This window comes from Limulus polyphemus, unplaced genomic scaffold (genome assembly GCF_000517525.1).
Source record: "Limulus polyphemus unplaced genomic scaffold, Limulus_polyphemus-2.1.2 Scaffold352, whole genome shotgun sequence".
Taxonomy (NCBI): Eukaryota; Metazoa; Arthropoda; class Merostomata; order Xiphosura; family Limulidae; genus Limulus; species Limulus polyphemus.
Window position 1 is genome coordinate 549,863 of NW_013665962.1, and position 22,080 is coordinate 571,942.

Sequence of the window (22,080 nt, forward strand, 5' to 3'; positions counted from 1 at the left end):
TATATATATATATATATATGTATGTATGTGTGTGTGTGTGTGTGTAGTCATTTAGAAACTATACTTGTTTTTACATGTAAGTTATGAACAATGAACAACACATCAAGGTACATTAAACATAAGACTCATTTCTGTTCAAAACAATTTTCAAAACACTTGTTAGATAACACAGAATTGGACTTGTATGAAATGGTAAATAAAATATTCAAATACCAATAGTTTAAATCACATAGTAACAGTTTCTAAAACAAAATAAAAGCATTGTTTTTGGCAGACTAACAGTAAGAATAGAAACTAATCACAAATCAAACTTATTAAATCAGTTTTCTACCCGGTTAAATATCTTAGGCAGAAGATCATGTAAAATAAAAACTGAAACTAACTGACATTATATGAAAAAAAAAATTGTTTAGATTAATATTAATTTATAGTGGTATAAAATATACTGATAAGACACTTCAAATAATAATGGAATTAAGTGATGAAACAAATATAACTCTTAGCTTACAATTTAAATCTCATCTTGAAGCAAGTTTCCTTTTCATTTACTCATATTGTAAACATGGCAAATTATATAAAAAGACTTAGTAATCAAAAAGTAAAATTCACTTAAACATTAGTTTAATGTGGTCCTTATGTGTGTATTTTGTGATTTTCACACAAGGCTAAGAATACTGTTTCTGTGGTATTATTTTTATAGTCTTTTGTTTGTCTGTACCTCTTTTTCATACTTATTTCTATATATTTTAAGCATTTTACACGTGTACGCAATTTTAATGTATACAGTGTATTACAAATCACAAACAGCTTATACAAACGTACAATACAATATGTTTCACCTGTTAAGAAAGTTATTATTTTTTAAGCAAATTATACTTATGAAGAAATTTGGCCTGCTTTGAAAAGTTTTTTAAAATTACAAATTTATCTAATTTTAAAGATTTATTTTCCAAGAACAAGCTGGTTGTTTATTATCAGCAAACTTATGTGTCCTTGCTTTGCAAAAAATATGTCATATTCATCACCATGGGATGCAAGAAAAAAACATGAGTGTCTAAAGACTTGTTGTTTTACTAAGAAAAAATAAATAAATAAGTAAAATAAAATGTGCACTGACTTCACTGTATCATTTTAACCACATATAATGAAGTTGATTTAAAATTTTCAAATAACTTGGACATAAAATATTTATGCTGATCCTAACTTGCAACCAATGAGAAAAATTACACACTGCTTGATTATAGCTTTGAGTTTATCCAAATCATTATGCAGAATTAATACAGGATATAAAACAAGTCTTAGAAACAAAACAGTAACTTAAACTGAGAGAAGAGGAGACTATAGATATAAAGTCAGAAATCGATTAAAGAAATTAATTTAAAAAGCAGAATTTATAAAGGAAAGAGGGTTGAATATTTCAGAAACTGTATGTGTACACACATCTACTACTTAATTTTCATTTCTATACAGCTCATTAATAAAATTTCCACTCAAAATTATTGTAGAATTTGATTACAAAAAATAATTATATGACTATTAACAAAATTAATTAAGTTCAGAGTTAATGACTCAATTATGTTGATGGGAAGGAGGTTCAAGAATGCATGGTTTGCATCACAGATAACCTTATTACACATATTATGGTGTTTTTAATTTTCTTTTACTCACTACAGTGAGCCTATATTTATATAGTTCTAAGAATATGTAGCATTGTTACTATTAATTTATTCCTCTGAAATATTGAACAGATAAACTCTTCAAAATGCTAATAATTAATATGAAGCCTAATCTATCATTCAATTCACCACTTATCACTCGATTATGTTGTTTTCAGGGAATTACACACTCATCATTAACCCTAGACAATGGCAAGTCCAAACTTCACATTTATTATTATAAAATTAAAAACGAAAAGAGATAAAAATGTTTTCCACACTCCTACTAAATGGATTTATTTTGCAAAATTTCAGCCTTATGCCTACTTCAGGCAAATAACAAAATGCCACCACAGTTGGTTGTATTTTGTTCTTTGCCTGAGGTTAGGCCTAAGGCCAAAACGTTGCAAAATAAATCCATGTAGTGAAAGTGCAGAAAGCATTTTTATCTACTTCTTTTCATTGTTTAATTTTATTAATAAATTCCACTATTAAAAAAACACTATGTTTGGTTAATATATTATTATACATGATGGAAACTTGATGTAAAACTGCAAGAGCAGTTGATTAAATACTGTACCTCCTTTTAGAAAGCGTAATTAGTTATTCGGTGAAGAAACATACAACTTCATTATAAATCTTTGGCAAATTCTGTTAAACAAATGTGAAAGGCATACATCTATAGGTAGGTTAAGTGTGCCATAACAAAGTTACCACCCAATTAGATTTTAGGTTAATCAAAAAATTAAAAACAAACTGTGCCAGCCATGATAAAACATTATATAGCAACATTTACACAAAATCTTTGGATTCTATAAAGTAACATCAGAGTAGACATTTATAAAAGCAGGTGTGATTAAACTAATGACAACTGTAACCATGTGATCACTCATGATCACTGATTACTGGTATATTAACATGTACCTTACATGTTTATTTACCTTTCTCTCTCTCTCTCTCTCTCTCTATATATATATATATATATATATATATATACACACACACACAAAAAAAATAAAGTTTTTGTTTTATGTGTATTGGAAGCAGATTCCAGTACACATGTCTGTATGCTGATATTAAATTTCTAACTCCAAATATAAAATGAAAACCACATCTTTGAGTTTCCTTTATCATTAATCATACATTAACACACCTGTCTTGGAGCAAACCACTCCTCTTGAACCTCATTCAACTTTGAATAAAACACTTTGTTTTCTATCATGATGGGATCTTCAGGCATGAGCAACAGGTAGGAAGCTACAGCCTCACAAGCTTTTCGTACCTTTCCGACTGAAATTTAAAACAAATTAGAGAGCAGATTTTGTTCTGTGTAAACTCTGGTGAAGGTACAAGCATTTTAATAATTAGTATTTATAAATCTGTTGAAAATACAAGTATTAAATAACTATTATTTATAAATATATAAATATTGTAAAGTTAGTTTCATGTGAATTGAAACTACAGAAAATCTTTAAAAATTTAAAATGCTGTGCACATCAACTGTACTGTAAAAATACACACTAATGTGATCTATATCACACTGGCCTGACAAAAATACATATTAATCTGATCTATATCACACTGGCCTGACAAAGACACAAATTAATCTGATCTGTATCACACTGGCTTGACAAAGATACACATTAATGTGATCTCTATCACACTGGCCTTACAAAGATAAGTGGAATAAATTAATATAACTCCACCCTAGAAATAAACTGTACCCACCACATACAAATAGAGTACTTGATAGGTATGTAGTATACCATTTGGAACCAACAATAGAAAACTGGGAAGAACGCACCTTTTTTTTGTGAAACTATAAAAACGTTTCCATATGTGGTACAAATGAAAGTGATTTTTGGTGTCACTGGTGTTTAGTTTAGGTTTTGACTACATACATACAAGTTAATTCCTCAATGTTTTATTACAATTCAATTTTCTTTCATGCAGATTATTGCCCCAGCACAATTACCCAATAACCTTGTAGTATAGCCATACATACAAGTTTTCATATGCCTCACCTAAAAATATCCCTGGCCCACAAGGTGTCAATGTTATACACAGGCATGTTTGAAAGCAAGGTGTCAATGTTATACACAACCATGTTTGAAAGTTAACTACATTGTATTACTGGAGTGAAGCTTGTACAATGAAAACTAGTGGTACTTCATTACATTAACCATATATTTAACAGTGTTGTTAGCAGCTATTTTATTTTGATCTGAAGAACCATCTGAATGATGCAGAAATGCAAGGAAAAAGGTTATCTCATGCCATTTTAATATGTTTTACCCACTTGTTTCTGAGTGCCATTAAAAAATAATAAAATCTGGAAGGCTGCTTTGGAGCTTCAGTGTATCATATGTGTAATTTGTGGTTTCAGTTCATTAACATCTGGTAAAGAAGTCAATTCTTCCAAACTCAAATATGCACATTCAAAATTCAAATAATGTTGTAAGCTATATTTTCAATGTTCTTTTATTTAGGTGTTAGCTATAGGGTGTATGAAATTAAGCTTGAAAAACTTTGACTAATATCTACATGTGGGTACATTAGCTACAAATACAAAAAATGATTAATGTTAATGTCAGAGTGAAGTGTTCAATGAGAGTTCAGTGTAAATAATTAGAGAGTGCTTCAGAGATTTATCACATCTATTTTACTGTTCAGTTACTCAGTGAGTTACATGTTTATCTATCAAAGCTAAGGAGCTAAGTTAGGTGTATGTAATTTAAGTTAAACTATACAAGTAAATATAGGCCTATATTAAAAGTCTTATTTATGAGCTTAGGCCTACAACTATGTACAAGTGAAAATATCCTTGGCATTATTTTTACCAAATAATCCAACAGTGCTACTCAAAGATAAAACTCGTGACAACATTAGATTGTACATCAGAAAAAACATTAATACCTGCAAACAAAAGGTATTCTGTGGTGAAGTACATCAAAGTGAGAAATAATCATGAAAAAATAAAGTAATATGTACATAGAAATTACCTTTTCAGAGAATCAGTTTTATATATATACACATATATACACCTGAACAAGTAAAATTATGAAGCAATGCAAAAATATTGTAGGGAGGATAATATATGCAATAAAACCTGAAAATACTACATAACATTTTTACCATGATGTCTTTTCACCATAACAACATTTGCATGACACAAAAAAGCAAAATGGGGAAGTGTTTTCTATGTACATTATCTGTGAAGTGAAATTCAATTGGAATTCTTTATCCACATTTTAAATCATGCCTTGAATATTAGCAGCTAAAACAGAATGGTGTTTTTATTTATTGCCACTTCTGACAATCTGAATAGATAAATCTTATTCATAGTGAATAATAAAGATTTATAATTGTTAAATTATAAAAACTGGATTTAAGTTTAAAATGCATCCTTCAAACTGAAGTTCAAAATTAATATTCTTCCATTATTGCACTTACTATGAAAGTATGCAAACTGTAAGTAATGGTAATGGCTAGGTAAGAAATCCTCATTCTTTTCTCCATAAATAACACTCAGCTTATCTGGACAATCCACCTTACAACGCAATGAAGATGTAAAAAAATCTGAAAACAAAACAAAATTATGCTTAGTATTACCTAGACAGTGTTTGGGAACAACACTAAATCCATAAGGTTAACTTGACCACTTACTTTAACATTTACAATATCAGTTATCATTTAAAACTACATGTGTTATTTCTGATTTTATGCTAACTTTTCTTTACACTTTTAGAAACTGGTCACACTTAGTTCTCATCATAAGCCTTCTTTCAAATTTGGCTGTTGGGAACTTACTTTAACAAGATTACTTTGATACACTATAAAGGATTAAAACGAGTAGAACTTGACCAGATGCATGAAAGATCATGCACATACAATCAGCGTTACTGTTCAGCCTGAACTTGCCACATACTAAATAAGACAAGCTTATGTGTGTTTCTGTAACTTATATTAACTTACAGCATTAAGTTTAATTAATTAATTATTTATTTTAACTATTCATAATATTAAATTTCTTAAACAATATTACCTACACTGGCCAACTGTGATAAGAAGGGTACATGAAGCTTTACATGTGACAATTCTGCTTTTGTGTTTAGAGCATTGGCTATGCAGGCTTAACCTTTTCATATGTTCTTGGGTTAAGGGCTGATAAAACTGCTAACAGTGAGGGTTACCAAACTGATTACTTTAGATGGAGTAAAAACAAAAGATTTCTATAGTTTGCCTTTTACTTATAATTAAGAGTAGTATTAAAATTGTTATTGTAGATTTTTAGCAACTTTTCTAAAAGAAATTATTATATGAAACTAAAGCCCTTCACAAACTCTAATTTTATAAAAAGAGAATCTAACAATATTATCATATTATTATTTTTACTTTTTAACATTCAGAAAAGTCTCATTCTTCCATGCATACTGCTAACAATTTTAAAGCTGAATGTAGTTATTCACATGGAAAATATGATATTATGACTATTTCACATTTGACAAAAATGATTGTTCACTCTTGGATCCTAGATACAAAAACATTTATTTTGCTTTAAACTGAAATAGAAGCCTTCATCAACTATTCTCATTTTACTCCAGTCAAAATATTAAGTAAGCTTCGCAATAAATCCAAAAAAGTCAGTTAAACACAGATGATTTATATTCCATATAACTATCAAGTTTTCACTGCACGAGTAAAACATTTGTACATTTGCATGATAATTACAGTAAACATGTAACCATTAATACAAAAATACAGTGATTGATTTAAAGCAATAATTTAATGGATTTCTAGATAATGGTTTAACCTACAGTATAAGGAGTAAGAATTGTATATACATTTTATTAAAATATTCTGTTCCAGTCTCTACTTCTGATTTTTAACTGGTACTTGATACTTATTCCATACTATATTACCTATAATATACATTTTATATACAGTTTGAGTAACAGCTGTCTAGTTTGAATCAAAATTTGAATTAATAAATTATGTCTCAGTAGAAGTGAATCAATCTAAAATTATTTACTTCTGTCATAAATAAAATACTGCTTTTAAATGCTTATCCACAAATATGTACTTGTAACTCATTACATTTATTTAGATATTATGCTATTTGGTAGAATAAATTCATAATAGCAAGATAACCACACCAAAAAGAATAATTTATTTAGCTTTTGTTTATGTTAGTGATGAATACTTTCATTCTGTTTACAAGGCTCACACCTAACATTTTTTAAGGGAGTCAGCCAGGCCCCCAAAACATGAATTATAACTATAACTTTTTGTAAAATGTATGTTGTAGTGGAGGTTATCAGAAAAATCACTGAATTAAACAGTAGATGTTATGTAAATTTAAAGGAAACTAAAGACATCAAGATATCTCAATTTATTTTGTTGTGAACTCGTATTTCATGAAAAAAAAAACACGAGTCAACCATTTCATTTTTTCAGACCACTTAAAGGATTTTTATTTCATATATGATCTTTAATTTCTCTCTAAAGTATGGTATAACAGTAAGTTTTTGTTCCTTTTTACAGTAGTGTCCTTTAATAACACAGGCCTACAATGGTTTTATTGTCTTGAAATTTTTATACGTTCTACAGTTATTCCTGCATGCTGAATCCAAAAATGATGTCCATTTTTCACTTACAGATTTTTCACAAAATATCATATGTCCTTTTACATAAGTGAATCATTTTCATTGAAATTGGGTCACATTTTGTTACGCTTAAAATGTTGACAACCACTGGCTATAGATTTCTCTAGATCAATCGCAACATGAGAGTCTTACCAATCATTCTAGAACCCATGATAAACACACCACTAGTATATAAACAGATAATATGCTGCATGATGTGTCATTTCTGGATAGTATTTGTTTGTGCATGCACTTTAATATTATTTTTTTATTTTAAATATTATTTATTTGTTGCTATGGCAACAAGAGGTTGTGTAAATGACCCAAACATATTCTGTTATATTTGTGGTAAATTTGTTGTATAAAGAATCAATAGCCACGCAGAGTCAGCCTGATACCAGGATCGAAAAACATTGAACGTGAAAAGAAAGTCCTTAGACAAAGATGGCGACTGTTTCAAGAATCTATTTGGGCAATTCCCAGCTCTTTTAGAAGCAAAACATAAAGAAGGGATATATGTTGGGCTTCAGGTTAGGAAATTGACTTCAGATGAAGAGTTCAAAAAGACAATGAAGAAAGTTGAAAAAAGAATCGTGGATTGCCTTTAAAGATGTTATTGACAAATTTTTAGGAAACAACAAGGACGCAAATTACCAAAATATTGGCATTAACATGCTCAATAAACTCAACGAGTTGGGTTGTAATATGAGCTTGAAAGTTCATTTCTTACACTCAAATATTGACTCTTTCTCTGAAAATCTCAATGCCATCAGTGAAGAACAAAAAAGTTTCATCAAGATATCAGGGAAATGGAGAGTAAGTATCAGGGAAGGTGGAACATCAGCATGATGGCTGATTACTGCATGAATTACACAGGCCTATGATGGTTTTATTGTCTTGAAATTATTACATGTTCTACAGCAATTCCTGTACACTGATTACAGCTGATCATTGAAACAAGATGCTCCAGACATGATACATATAAGAAAGACCAAAATACGTTGTTTTGAGACAAAAAGACATAGATTTCACAAAAAAAATAAATCATGATGAATGAGGATGCATATTCATTTGACATCAATGTTTTTCTCTTTTCTTCAGTTTGTTTGTATTTTTGTTAACAAACATAATAATAAAAAATGTTCATTGTGGTAAATGAGATAATAATTTGATCTGAGTAAGAATTTTTTCTTCCCGATGAATATTATTTTTGAAATCTGCATAGCTGAATTATGGAACATCCATGATTAAAACAAAACAACTTTTATGGAGTTTAAATTTGCAGACCTGTGTAATCAAAATAAATAATGAAAGAAAATCTATGCATCACTGCCAGTGTAATCTATTTTTTGTTCCTTTTTAAAGTAGTGTCCTTTCCTAATCAAAATAACTGTTGTTGCAAAAAGACTTTGTACTTACGATTAAGAATCTACCTGTGACAAACCAGTGTTGCCAAAAGATATTCAATCAAAGTCATGGAGAACACAGCATAAAAGTCACAAAATCACACAAAATTATAAATTTTCATAAATGAAGAGAACATAATGTTGATGATCTTAAAAAGAATGCAACAGTACAAAAGGCATTGGGACCATGAGTATGAAAAGGTAAAACAAGAAAAGTAGTTACAGAAGCAAGTGGGAGAGGGATAAGAGCTGGTTATACTATGATGAAGATGGTGGTGTAATATTATGTTGAGAAGAGAATGTGAATCTGAAAACTATTAGTGTCTATTAGCATGAACAGCCTATAATTGTTCCATCCACAAGTGTTTCATGCCAAATCAAAAATATGTTGCTGTAGCAATTATTTGAGGCATACGCTACACCACAGACACGGAAGATATCAAAGAGGCACTAACTGACATTAACATTCCACATACAAAAGTGGAAAAGAATCTTCTCACACCAAACACAAACACCTACAAACTTAATAAAAGTGCACACAGAAAACACCCACAATATTCAAGACCAAATCAACCACTATATTATGTTATGGCACCAACGACATCCGGTAGAAGAAGCAAAAGTGCCTGACATCACAGTTACATAATGCTACAACTGCCAACGCTATGGTCACGTAGCTGAGGCTTGTAAGTCACAGCCAAGATGCTTGCTTGTGGTCTAAACCACAATGTAAAACAATGGCCAAAAACACATAAACAACCAAAATGCTGTAATTGTAAAGAAAACTAACAGTGCAAACTATAAAGGATGCACTAAATATATATCCATAAAAACAAACTTTTTTAATATCAGGAACACACATGTCCAACAGCTACAAAATGACACAGACAAACAAAATGCAACACATATAAAAACAAATACACAGCAAACACTACCAACAATCAAGCTACTTCTCCTATCGATGCCTAAAAATACAGAAACTCAAAAACACACACAAAGTATTTTCCAATGAAACAACAAGCAAACCACCCTAAGAAAAAGCAAACCAAGAATCTGAACAAAATACAGAAGACAACCAAGAAGAGCAAAAAAAAACAAAACTTCACTAACATTCTAAAAAACATGGTAACCCATAACAGAAAGATGAATTCATAACAATAATGATAAACATCGCCAATAAGCACCTAACACACATATTACCACTAATAATATCAAAAATGGCAGCCTACTTTTTCACAAACAATGAATAAATTCACAGTTCTTCTTGTCAACATCCAAGGTGGCTGAACTTCCAAACAGCATGAGATTGAAGATATAATAAGTCACACCAAAGTGGATATAGTAATAATAACAGAGACATTGATGAAAAAACATAACAGAATTAATATAAACAACTACATTACTGTAAGACATGACAGAGAAACAAAAGACACACCAAAAATGGGCATATTAGCTCTCTATAAAAACACACTATCAGTAAATAGTATGATCTTTACCTCTGAAAAGGAAAGCATAACTCCAGAATTAACCTTAGAAAATAACACTACTCTTACAAACACTGGCCTATACTGCTCTCAGAGAAATAACTTAGATATAAACCTACTGCAAAGAATTGTAACCCATAACTATAACTACATAATAATAGGAGATTTAAACAGTAAAAATGAAGTATTTGGATGTGCTATGACAACAGCAAATGGCAGAAAACTGCAAGAATTCTTAGGGGATACTGATAGTGTCCTACTTAATGACAATACCCAAATTCATACAAGCTATGTAAACAATAGTAGTGATATTTTATATGTATGTATATGTTCTAGTTCAATAGTAAACTCATTCATTTCATTTAATATCAGAGAAGATATAGACAGTGATCATCTACGAATCTGGTGCAACTTCGATCTCTGTCCAGAATATAATCAACAAATAAATACCCCAAAATTTAATTCTACCAATTTGGTGCAACTTCGTTCTCTGTCCAAATTTTAATCAACAAATAAACACCCCCTCCCCAAGTTTAATTACAGAAAATCAAGCTGGACAAAATACCAGCAAATATTAAATAATAATCTTCCCGAAAAAAAACTATAAATAGTGTCGAAAACCACACTATAATCGATGATTACTGCCATACAATCACAGGGTGCCTTATAAGAGCAGCAGAAATATGTATTTCAACAACAATAACACAATATTCAAATAAAATATGGAAACCCCATGAACAACTCCTAAATACAATAAAAGAATGCAGAAAACTACAAAAAATATATAGGAATACACAAGACCCTGATCTAGAAACCAGACTAAATACACTCAGAAACACTATAAGAAATTAAATAAAACACTAAAAACAGATAGTTGTGACAAATATTACTCGAAATTAAACACAAACACAAACTGCTAAAGCTTCTGGTCTCACTTAAAAAGATTTACTGGAAACACTGCAAACAAACACATGTATCCCACACTAAAAGTCAATAACACCACTGTTAACACAAACATACAAAAAGCAGAAATATTCAGAAAACACCTTGAAAACATGTACAAAACACCAAACAAACCTATCATGAACACATCATTCTACAATGAAGTTAATAACCATATTAACACAAACAAAATTTTCTTTCATTATTTATTTTGATTAGGAAAGGACACTATTTTAAAGGGGAACAAAAAGTCACTGCTATACCATAAATTAGAGTGAAATTAAAGATCATATATGAAATAAAAATAATTTAAGTGGTCTGAAAAAAACGAAATGGTTTAACTTGTGTTTATTTTTCATGAAGTACGAGTTCACAACAAAATACATTTAAACATTTTGTTTTTTGTATCCTTTCAATTTATGTAAAGTCCACTATTTAATTCAGTGATTTTTCTAATAACCTTTTGGGGGCCTGGTTGTCTCCCTACAAAAATGCTGAGCATGACCCCTGGATACCCACTTTGACACACAGAATAGCTATATCCCACATGCATCTACCTAAGAGACTTGCATGCCACTAGTCTTAAGTTAACATGTTTGACGTGAACTCCATTGTTGCATCATTACATCATGTGACAACAGCCCTCCATCAAAACAGGAGGGTAACACAAACTCTATGCACAGTAACTCCCCTTAAGCTCTTGCATTCAAAATAACTTCATTCTTAAACAAGGCAAGAAGAAAGTGCACTAGAAGTACATTTTCAGATTAGGAAAATGTTAAATTCCAAGACGATACGTCACCTTTGCACAAAAAATAGCTATAATGAATTGGTGTAGGGGCCAGTACAAGTTTAATCTAGATGAGCTCCTTCCAGTAAATATCCAAAAGGAAAGCCCATGGAGTGTGACACTTGATGGCAAGAGCTCAGCAGGCGCATACTCATGGAAGATTGCATCTCATCTCAACCAAGATATACCATTCACCTATAATTTATGGTGAGGAAAGGCAAGTAAGCTCCAAGTGATACAGGGAGGGGTAGAATATGAACATGAACATCCAAGCACTTACACACAAGTGGTTGGTGAGCCAATAAGTGTAGTGAAGGTGTGATCAGACAGTATGGGGCATGCTCACCCTGACACATTCTGGCTGCAGGAGAAAGGCACATCAGCTATTTGAGTGGTGACCTGCACTACACTGACAGTGTCACTACCACCTTACTTTTCACCATATTGTGCTGAGCTCAATCAGAGAGGAACTCTCCAAGGTCCACCACCCCAGTGTCTAGAAACTGGTAAAGGAAGGGTCTCCTGTGCTCCACTTGAAGAATGGGAGAATTTGCATTGGAGAGCTGGACACCTGCTGGAAAGGTCTTTTACTGGAGGGAGTGCAATGGGTAATCACGAAAAACTATTTTTAAAAGCCAGTAAGTGTGAGCTAAAGAAGTGGGCAGTCACTTCCCTGTAGCTGGATTTTTCCATGATAGTTCATGGAATGGTATGATCTGGATTGAGCAATTGAGTAATTTTATATACCACAAGGATACCTCTAATGTTGTGGAACATCCCATCTCAACAGTGGACACTGGTAGAGCTAGAGTGGATGGTTTGAGTGCATTCTGTTACCCCTAGCTAATGCAGCTTTTGGGAAGTAAGCATACTCTGGGAGGCAACACTAACCACCTGACAGGATCCTATAAAAAGGAAAAGGGTGATGAAAAAAAAAGTACTTACCCTTCTCAAAGACAGTATGTAGTTATATTGAAGAACAAAGACTGGAATTAGTCAAAACCTGCAAGACAGACAGATGATGAATATAATTGGAGACAAGTGTGTCTGTGGATTCATTCACAAGTCAGCCTAAAGGATCTCTTCCAAGTGTCAGAAAAAATGAGATACAAGAAAGTTAGACAGTTGATGAATCTGATGTGAAAGAATAGTCATCTTCCTGAGCAGCCAGAGTCTTCAGAAAAAAGACCCTGTCTGGATAGAGGAATAAGGAAGTACAATGAAAATAGGTGCAGGAAGTATTTAAGGCATTAGCATCTGAAAGACAGCAACCATGGCTGAGAAGGAAAAAAAAATATGTCTTTAGAGAAAGATGGTGTAAAGAACATGAAGCATGTGTATGAGCATGTAAAACCACATCAAAATCCAAGTCAGGCATGAGAGTAGGACAAGGGGGTCTTCTGTGATGAAGTAATTTAAACAAAGTTGAGAGAACAGGAGAAGAAAATGCCTGATAACCAGTAAGTAAGAAAAAAAAAAATTATAGTTGAAGAACTACATGAAAAAGGCTGAAAGGTGGGCCACAGTAGGATGGACTCAAGGAATGGATAGGCAGATGGACCAACATAAAAAAACTTATCACTTCTGTTGATAGAAAGATAGATAGCATTGAAGGATGACAGAATGAGATAAGAAAAAGGCTACACAATCAGAGAGTCCATTCCTGTGAGATGTGGTTGGAACAAGAGAGTAGGAATGGGACAGAAGAAGATGGTGCCTGGACAACAATTGACAAAGCAGAGGAAATTGTGGTTATGCCAGCCAAAGAAGCAACATGAATAGGATCCAACAAGGAGTTTCATGTATCAAAGCAGGGACAGAAGGGAGAAAACAAAGAGGAAGATAGGCATTCAGAAAAATGTGAGATCAGTCCTGGCTAAGAGCATTGACCTCCAGGCCAGAAGGATGAGAAACTTGGGACCAGAAGAGGGGAAATGTGGTGTTGAGGGTGGTGAAGGAAATGATGAGAGGCATACCTGACAGAGAGCCAACCTAATAAAAACTTGATGGTGGAAAGACCACTCTGTGGCTAGAACCCTGTCCGGTCGAAAGAGGCAATCCACCACTAAGTTCAAAGCCCCAGGCACATGACAGGCTGTGAGACAAACCCAATGAGTATAAGCCTAAAGTCCAATGCAAGGAAGCAAAGAGTCCTAGAATGGTGTATCCCCTGACAGATGATATAAGAAATGACCATGGAATTATCTTAGTGGATCAAACCCAACTGCACAATAAGAAGAGGAAGGAAGTAGGAAAATGCCTGATGGATGGCACAAAGTTCAAGGGCATTGGTATGTTGTGAATGATCCTCCTGAGTCCACAAGCCAAAAGTCATGTAGTCATTGAGAGACACCACCCAGTCTGATAGAGAAGCATCTGTGAAAAGATGGAGATCCAGTCAAGAGCAGCAAGGGGATGTCCACAATAGTGTTAGCATGGTCAAGCCACAAACACAAATCCTTGAGAAGAGGAGAAGGGAGGCACATAATCGAGGACTACAATTTCACTGGAAGAAGAACATAGGTATGTGCAACCTAAATGAATGAGTGGTTTGAGAGAAGCCAGAGTTCCCAAAATTAAAAAAACTTCCAAGTGCAGGATGTAAAAGAGAAGCACAAACTTTAGTGACAGAACATTCCATTGCCTGGAAGCAATATGTGAAGCTGAGCTCAATTGAGATAGAAGGTCAAAAATGTATCCAGATGTACCAAATATAGTGAGGGTATTAAAAAAAAACAGACAAGCCAGCCCAGCCAACTACCTTCCTGTAGAAAAATGTAGACATGAGAGGAGTCCCCCCTCAAAAAAGATGTGAGGAGAAGCTAATTACCCATGTAATAATGAAACCTCAGCCTCAATCAGTGAACAAGGTGGACAAATTCTCCCATGACTGATAGACATAAGGAACAGATGCAATGTCAAAAGGAAGAGCACAGAACTGGAAGACCTGATCCCAATAGACAAAATAAAGAAAACATCTGAAGGATTGTGATCAGATGTGTAAAAAGTGTCCAAAACATCAAACTTGGTCATCCATAGTTCAAATGAAAAGAGAGAAAAGAACCCTCCATATGAAACCAAATGATATGAAATTGGTTGAGAGATAACAGGTCAATAACCAAATGCCAGTTTCCAGTCTTCTTGAGGACCTCAAAAAGATCAGAGTAATAACCAGGCGTAGGGGAAAGTACCCTCTCATTGGTGTTTCTGGCCAACAGATCTGAGATCACATCTATGAAGCACTGAAGATAAAGGAGAACAGAGGGAGGAGGTGAAAAGAAGTGGAGAGATAGTCTGTGGTTGAGAACCTGAAGAATCCATCTGTCATATGAAAACGGAGACCAAAGAGAGATAAATGAGACCTCACATGCCAGACTTGACAGCATAGTCACCAATGAGATGACGGATGACCCAGAGATTGGGAAGAGGTAGGACAGGAAGTTGAAATCCTAGAAGTTGGCAGGGTTGAAAAAGATGAGAAACCATTGTAATCAATGAAGACTGATTCCAGGTCACCTCAGCCCAAGTCTTCAGTGAGTCAGGAACACCTCCAAAAACCTTAGTGCAAAGAAATGGAGCCTAACAAAGATTATGGAGATGAGCATCAGGATGGTGTAAATTAGCTAGGAGAGTAGCCCATCTCAACAGCAGAGAAACTATGTAAGGAGAGATAGAGCACAGGCAGAAGTATGGGCTAAGGTGGAGAAAAGAAGGAGAACAAACCTTTCCTGAGCAAAGTGAAGTGCTTGGAACATAACGTGAAGAGACCAGAAATAACTCAGAAGTGTGGTAAGAAAGAGATGAAAGCACAAAAATTAGGAACCAGAAAGGAAAACATAAGTTAAGGGGGTCCATCTCTCAGGCGAGTAAAAGAGATTCCACAGACTGGGAATCGAGAAATAGGTATAAAGAAAAGCTGTGAGCTAGGACAAAAGAATCAAGTAGGTGAGGAGGATGAAACAGGGTAGTATGGGTGTGCAGTTGTTCAAGTAACGAGTCTGCATGGACTCTAATGTCAGGTGAAAGTCTTTCCTCCTGAATATGGGTTTCATACAGTAAAGCACATGGGGGAATCAAAAGATAAAGGGGAAAAATTAAGAAAAGAACATACCTGTGAAATTATATCAAGGAAGAGATTAGAAGGGTGAGGATTTTCCTCCACAGATAAAACTGTGCCTAGAGCAAACCATGGTGGGAGAAATAGCCAGTCAAATCATCATCATCGCAAGCATGTTCAAACTGGGAAGAAAGAACATCAGCTGAACAGATGGAAAGAGGAGGTCCAGAATTCACAAGGAATCTACAACATGTTGAACAATAGCTGTCATATCCTCAACAAACAACCACCACCCAGTAATGACAATAGACACAGGTCCCATTTTAGGAATATCATCACTATTATAGAATGAAGAGGATGTTACCACCATTCTAGAATTCATAATGGGTAAGCAGAAATTTTTTTTTTCTTTTTCTTTAGTAATAAAACAAACCAATGAAACTTAAATGAATTTTAAGTTTCATAAACTATTGAATATCTCACATAATTGATTAATACTTTTAAAAACATATCCATTCTAGACAATGCTGAAGAAAAGAATGAAGTTAATTTGAGTGCAAGTGCTTAGGAGGAGTCACTGTGCAAGGAGGTTGTGTCACCCCCTATTGGTGGAGGACTATTGCTGCATGATAATGTCATCATGCACTGGTGTAGTTCATGTTAAACATAATGTTTAGATGTGAATTAGCTAAAGGTCAGTGGTATGTAAATCTCACAAGGAATTAAGTTATTCTGTGTACAGAGATGAGGTCCATCATACAATTTTGTGTTGTATATGCATAATCTCTAGAGCCTCCTAAATGCATACCTACAGCTTTTCAGTATCCCTTTATTTTGCATCTGGTATTCACTTTCCTGTACCACAAACTGTCACTAAATCAGCAATATAGGGCAAAATGAATAGTTCATAACTCTTTTTCAACAAAGATGGCAAACAACTTTTGTAATCTATGACATTCAAAAACACTTTGAAAAAGCATAAGCCAAAACACTAAGTAGAACAAAAAACATTTATCTCTATTGAATAGAGTTGTTTAAACATTTGTTTAACAACAAATAAAGGCCTGGAATGGTCTATTCTTTCATTGAGGGTGTGTCTGTGGGTCAGACTAGTTTTGGAGAATTCCACTTCTCATCAGTGACCCTGGACACTACCACTAAATGAAACTTCAGATCAAAACAAGCCATTATAATAGTGAGGTATTGAAAATCGGAATGGTGTATTTAAGTACTTTACACTCACAAAAAAGAACCCTATCATTCTATAGCTATTTAAAGAACTTGTAGAATTTTGCCACAATTTAATTCTCCACATTTTTAGCCGACACTAGGCAGCTGGTACATAATTGAACAGAGTTGTTTAAACATTTGTTTTACAATAAATAAAGGCTTGGAATGGTCTATTTTTTCACTGAGGGTGTGTCTGTGGGCCAGACTAGTTTTGGAGAATTCCACTCCTCATCAGTGACCCTGGACACTACCACCAAATGAAACTTCAGACCAAACCAAGCCTTTATAGTAGTGAGGTATCTCTAGTTGTTTGTAGTCTTTACTGAAAATGGTTTCCATCCTTTAATTAGCACTGAAAACTTTAAAAAATAAAATTTTCATAAATCTGGCATCAAATAACTAATAACATGTTGAATAGAACAATGTAAAAGGTTGTGGCATGCACACTTTAAACCCCATCTTTGCATAGAGGGTTAAAAACAATAATTTCACTAATAAGACCTTTCTACTGTATTAACAAGTCTACAAAACATCCACATTGAATAAAAGAGCAGAAATGGCAAAGAAGTGAATAAAGAAAAAATGATAAGAAAACTAAACATTTTTCTAAAATAAATACAACATTGTCCAATATACACGTATCATTAATTCCTTTATCTGGAAACACAACTGAAAGCAGAAGATAAGAGCATACACTTTTATATAGTCCAAAGGCTACAAGATAGCATATACATAATGCTAACTTTATTGAAAATATTTGTTCATCCTGTTGAATTTTTCAATTAAAAAAAAGTAAATAAGTCAGAAGAAAAATTATTTTTAAATAAAAAACACTTTAACCTCAAAATCCAAATTAGTAATTTATATATTTTACAAAGATCCAAGACATAGGATTATACTGAAGAAATAAAATGACAAGGGAAACATTAAACTAATGGCAAAGATTAAATTTATCCAAGGGAAAAAAAAATAGATTAAGATATCAGTAAAATCATATCAATGCTATTATATGTCATTTGTATTGTCACAAGAAGACAGGAAGTAGCCTGTATTTTGGGGAAAATAAATCAATCTAAAATTTGAAGAAAAAGAAAACAGCATGAATTTTCAGATATTTAAAAATTGACAGGTTGTAATACTTAAAATATATTTTAAAACACAATCTAGGTGAATTTCCCTTCATGAACACAATAATAAAGTGGATTTGGGACTATTTTAACATTAGCGTAAAATATACTTGTATATAAACTAATAAAATACTCTTAAAATGTATATTGTAGTAAACACAAATTGCCTATTTAACAATAATAACAAAAAACTGTAAAAAAAATTTCCCAGGTTACATTTCCCATTATTTTTGCTGTCTGTAAAAAACTGAAGACCAACTATCAACTCTTGGACCACTCTTGTCTAACTAAATAGTGGGATTTGACAGTCATTTACAAGTACATATGGAGCCAAATGATGTTATCTTAAGTGAAACTGGATTATCTTTTCTTGTTTTTACTATTTAAATTAACTATAATTATGCTGCATGTGTTACTTTATATTATTTCAACTTGTATTGCCATTAACATTGTATTTTAGGTGATGACAGCAATACAATATAGGTGGGAGGTAGATATACACATGAGCACATTGCAGATATGTGTTTAGATCAAAATTAATGCATGTTGTAGCATGTATGCATTTTGTGGTCTGTTTCATAAGAACTTACTTAGATACTGGTTATGAAACACCAAGGAGTCTAGTTTAAAGATATGAACAAGTGAGCAACATAATAAAAACTAAACCTCTACTTGTAAACATTGGCTTGCCTTCTTTATGCATTCCATATTTTAGTGTCTCATTAGTTAACAGCTGACTGCCATTTAAGATGTATTCAAAGTTTTTCTGATGTAAAAATATTAAAGTATGAAAGAGCGATGATAAATTAAAAAATGTTCAGCATGAAAATTTAAAGTATGCAATGCATAAGAAGGTTAAAAAAGAAAAGCTAAACAGCTCAAAAAGTATGTTTTAATTTTTTTCATCGTACTACGTAAATAATTTGCCATTTCCTCTATGTAGGTTTATGTTTGTATCATTTTATGTAATAAAAGTAAGAACTAACAAATCACAAACAAGTATTTGCTTTGTATGTCAAAATTAAATTACATTTATACATAAAGTTAAACCTTAGTTAACAGTATTTGAATTCGAGCACATATTATTAAAAAATAAATAGTATTGAAAAAAAAAACATTCCCATTTCATTGATTTACTATTGTTAAGAATGTGAACAAGAATCTAAATGCAAACATTGTAGGAGAAAAAATGCTTCTGATATGAATTTTAATAACACAGAGAACTGTTGTGTAATTTATAAATGTTTAATGAAATTAATTCAAAATGCATGCATTGTGAATTTGCTTGAAAGAAACCTAGATTACTTAATAAATTATTCAATTAAATAACACATTAAATATCACAACCAACATAATACATTATCCATCTGCATGGTAGTGCAATGGCATGCTGATATTCAAGTCTCTTGCTATTAAAATGTAGAGAGGGTAGGGGTTTTCAATAATGCTCCCCACCCTCAATGCACAAGCTTCCAGTCAACAATGTTTCAATAATGCAAAGAACAATTCCTAGAATTGTAACAATGCAAAACTGAGTTGAAATGTGAAAGCCAATAAGATGTTTAAGGTCAAGATGACTACAAAGTGAATTCTAACTGTGTTGATCTGTATTTGTATTTTTTTTCATTTTACTTTAAAATATAAGCAATATTTGTTGTATAATAAATGATAAGCAACAGTTGACTCCCTTATTTAATCAAACTTAGGGACATATAGATAACAAAGTATTTAGCTAATAAAGATTTATGACAATTAAATAAACATTTTTTTCTCTGCTAGATGAAACAAAGATTTAATAGCAAATACATGCAGAATTTATGGTGTGTAGGTTTATCATAAAATGCATTTCTACCCCTACCAGTTATAACTAGCAAGGAGTTTTAATACTTCGATCTCGGAAGCTTCTACCACAATGTCCTCGTACTGTTACTGTTTTTCACAAAGAAAGGCTTAATATGATCACAACTTTATATATCTACACCTATACTGTATCTTAAAGCCCAGTTTCATTTATTATTGTATCTGATCCTTTGTTCAAAAGTATTCACAGTTATTGCTTCAGAACCTGAAGTTTACACAGTAGTCTACTTGTAAGCACAAATTCTCAGTCTTTGAAATAAATTCTATGTTTTTACATTAAAGAAACTTTGAAAATTTTCAACTACTTTTCTCAAACGACCCTATTTCCCATACTTTAGCTCAAAGAATTTGTAGAATCATTAATTTTATTCAAGTAGGTTTTTTAAGTTATGGGGCTTTTAATTTTACCTCTGACTTTTAGAATATGGGAAAATAAAGCTCATCATTCTTTACAGCTTTGAATACCAATAAATGTGTACAAATTCACAAGAACAAGCAAAATAACAAACCACCTTTTTCTAAAATAAATGGAAATCAATCAATAAAACTACATACATAGTACTAAACAATGACTACACACCACAAGTTAAGACCTTCTTACAATGAAAATGTATTTCTGATAGGTACTTACCTCACCCACACAAAGCTATCTTGAGCTTCTTTCTGCTAAAAAATTTTTAATGCTTAGTGCACCATTCTATATACCCCACAATAGAGGTCTAAGGGAGGAAGGACTAAAATGGATACAGGAAGACATAAGAGGAATGGCAGAGAATTCTGGTAACATTAATAGCATAAATATCCAATCTATGACATCTGCAAGCTAGGAGGAAAATGAAACATGTGATGTACAGCATATACCTGATTAACCAGCTGTAAAAAAAAGGTGTGGAAGGTGAGATATCCTGTAGAGGCATAGAGTGTGAAAGGCCAAAATAAACAGGTGCCAAAAAAAACGTGAATCCAATTTTCTTATCCTTGATTGTATTCATCCTTAGGTTGAAAATGAAAAGAAATTACCAAGCGCACATAGGAACCCAGCTCCCTGTGAATTAAGGCCTGTAACTCCTCAGCAGATAAAGTTGAAACTGATACCTGGGTAGACCTACCAGAAGCAATGTTTACTGTAACAGGAACTTCTGTTATTGATACATTGAATTGTGAAGTTATTAAATGCAAAAAAAAACATGAAACACCCGAATGCAAACACAGTAAAAGAAAACTGTTAAAAAGGTATTGAAATATCAAGAAAGTACAATCGTAAATGGTAATCATGTATGAAAAAATATGTCTAAATAATGCTGTGCCAATCATGAAAGTGAAGAATCAGAGGAAGCTAGCTGCACCAATATAGGTGGTGTAATACTATTGGTGAAAGGTGTTCACATGCTATATACATTTTCAAAAGTGGCACAAAACTTGTGGAGTATATAGAATGGTGCACTAAGCATTCAAAATTTTTAGCAGAAAGAAGATCAACTTAGCTTTGTGTAAGACCGTACTGGAATTCACCCACCCATAAGTGTAATAGCAAACACATCTAACTTAATGAAAACACTGTATTTTTTAATAACAGTGTACCAAATACTTAAACAATAACTTATTACAATCTGCATCTTGGCTAACTATCTTAACTCTCCATAATGTCAACACATTTAATACTACAGTAAATATCTACTTACTTGCAATAGAAAGAACAAGTTCAGTTTCTGGGGAAGATTCTATGGCCCCTTCACACAAAAAGCGACATTCCTCTAAAGCTTTCTGGTATTCTATTAAGGCCTGTTCCATCAGTTCAACCACTGCCCCATAATTTCCTTCAGAATACTTGTTACCAGCTTTGATATAAAGTTCCTACTTGAGAAGAACCATATGGTCTCAGTA

The 22,080-nt window shown here is 32.7% G+C and overlaps 1 protein-coding gene across 1 annotated transcript in view; it reads right to left on the bottom strand.

Moving 5' to 3' along the window:
• Nucleotides 1-22,080, bottom strand: part of LOC106457621 (prolyl 3-hydroxylase 1-like) — a 69,603-nt gene that overhangs the window by 29,668 nt on the left and 17,855 nt on the right. Inside the window, exons 3-5 of the mRNA XM_013917057.2 lie at nt 21,879-22,050; nt 5,109-5,234; nt 2,809-2,945 (exon numbers count right to left, since the gene is read on the bottom strand). Of these exons, the coding sequence (XP_013772511.1) occupies nt 2,809-2,945; nt 5,109-5,234; nt 21,879-22,050 (435 nt within the window). The remainder of the gene's footprint in view (nt 1-2,808; nt 2,946-5,108; nt 5,235-21,878; nt 22,051-22,080) is intronic.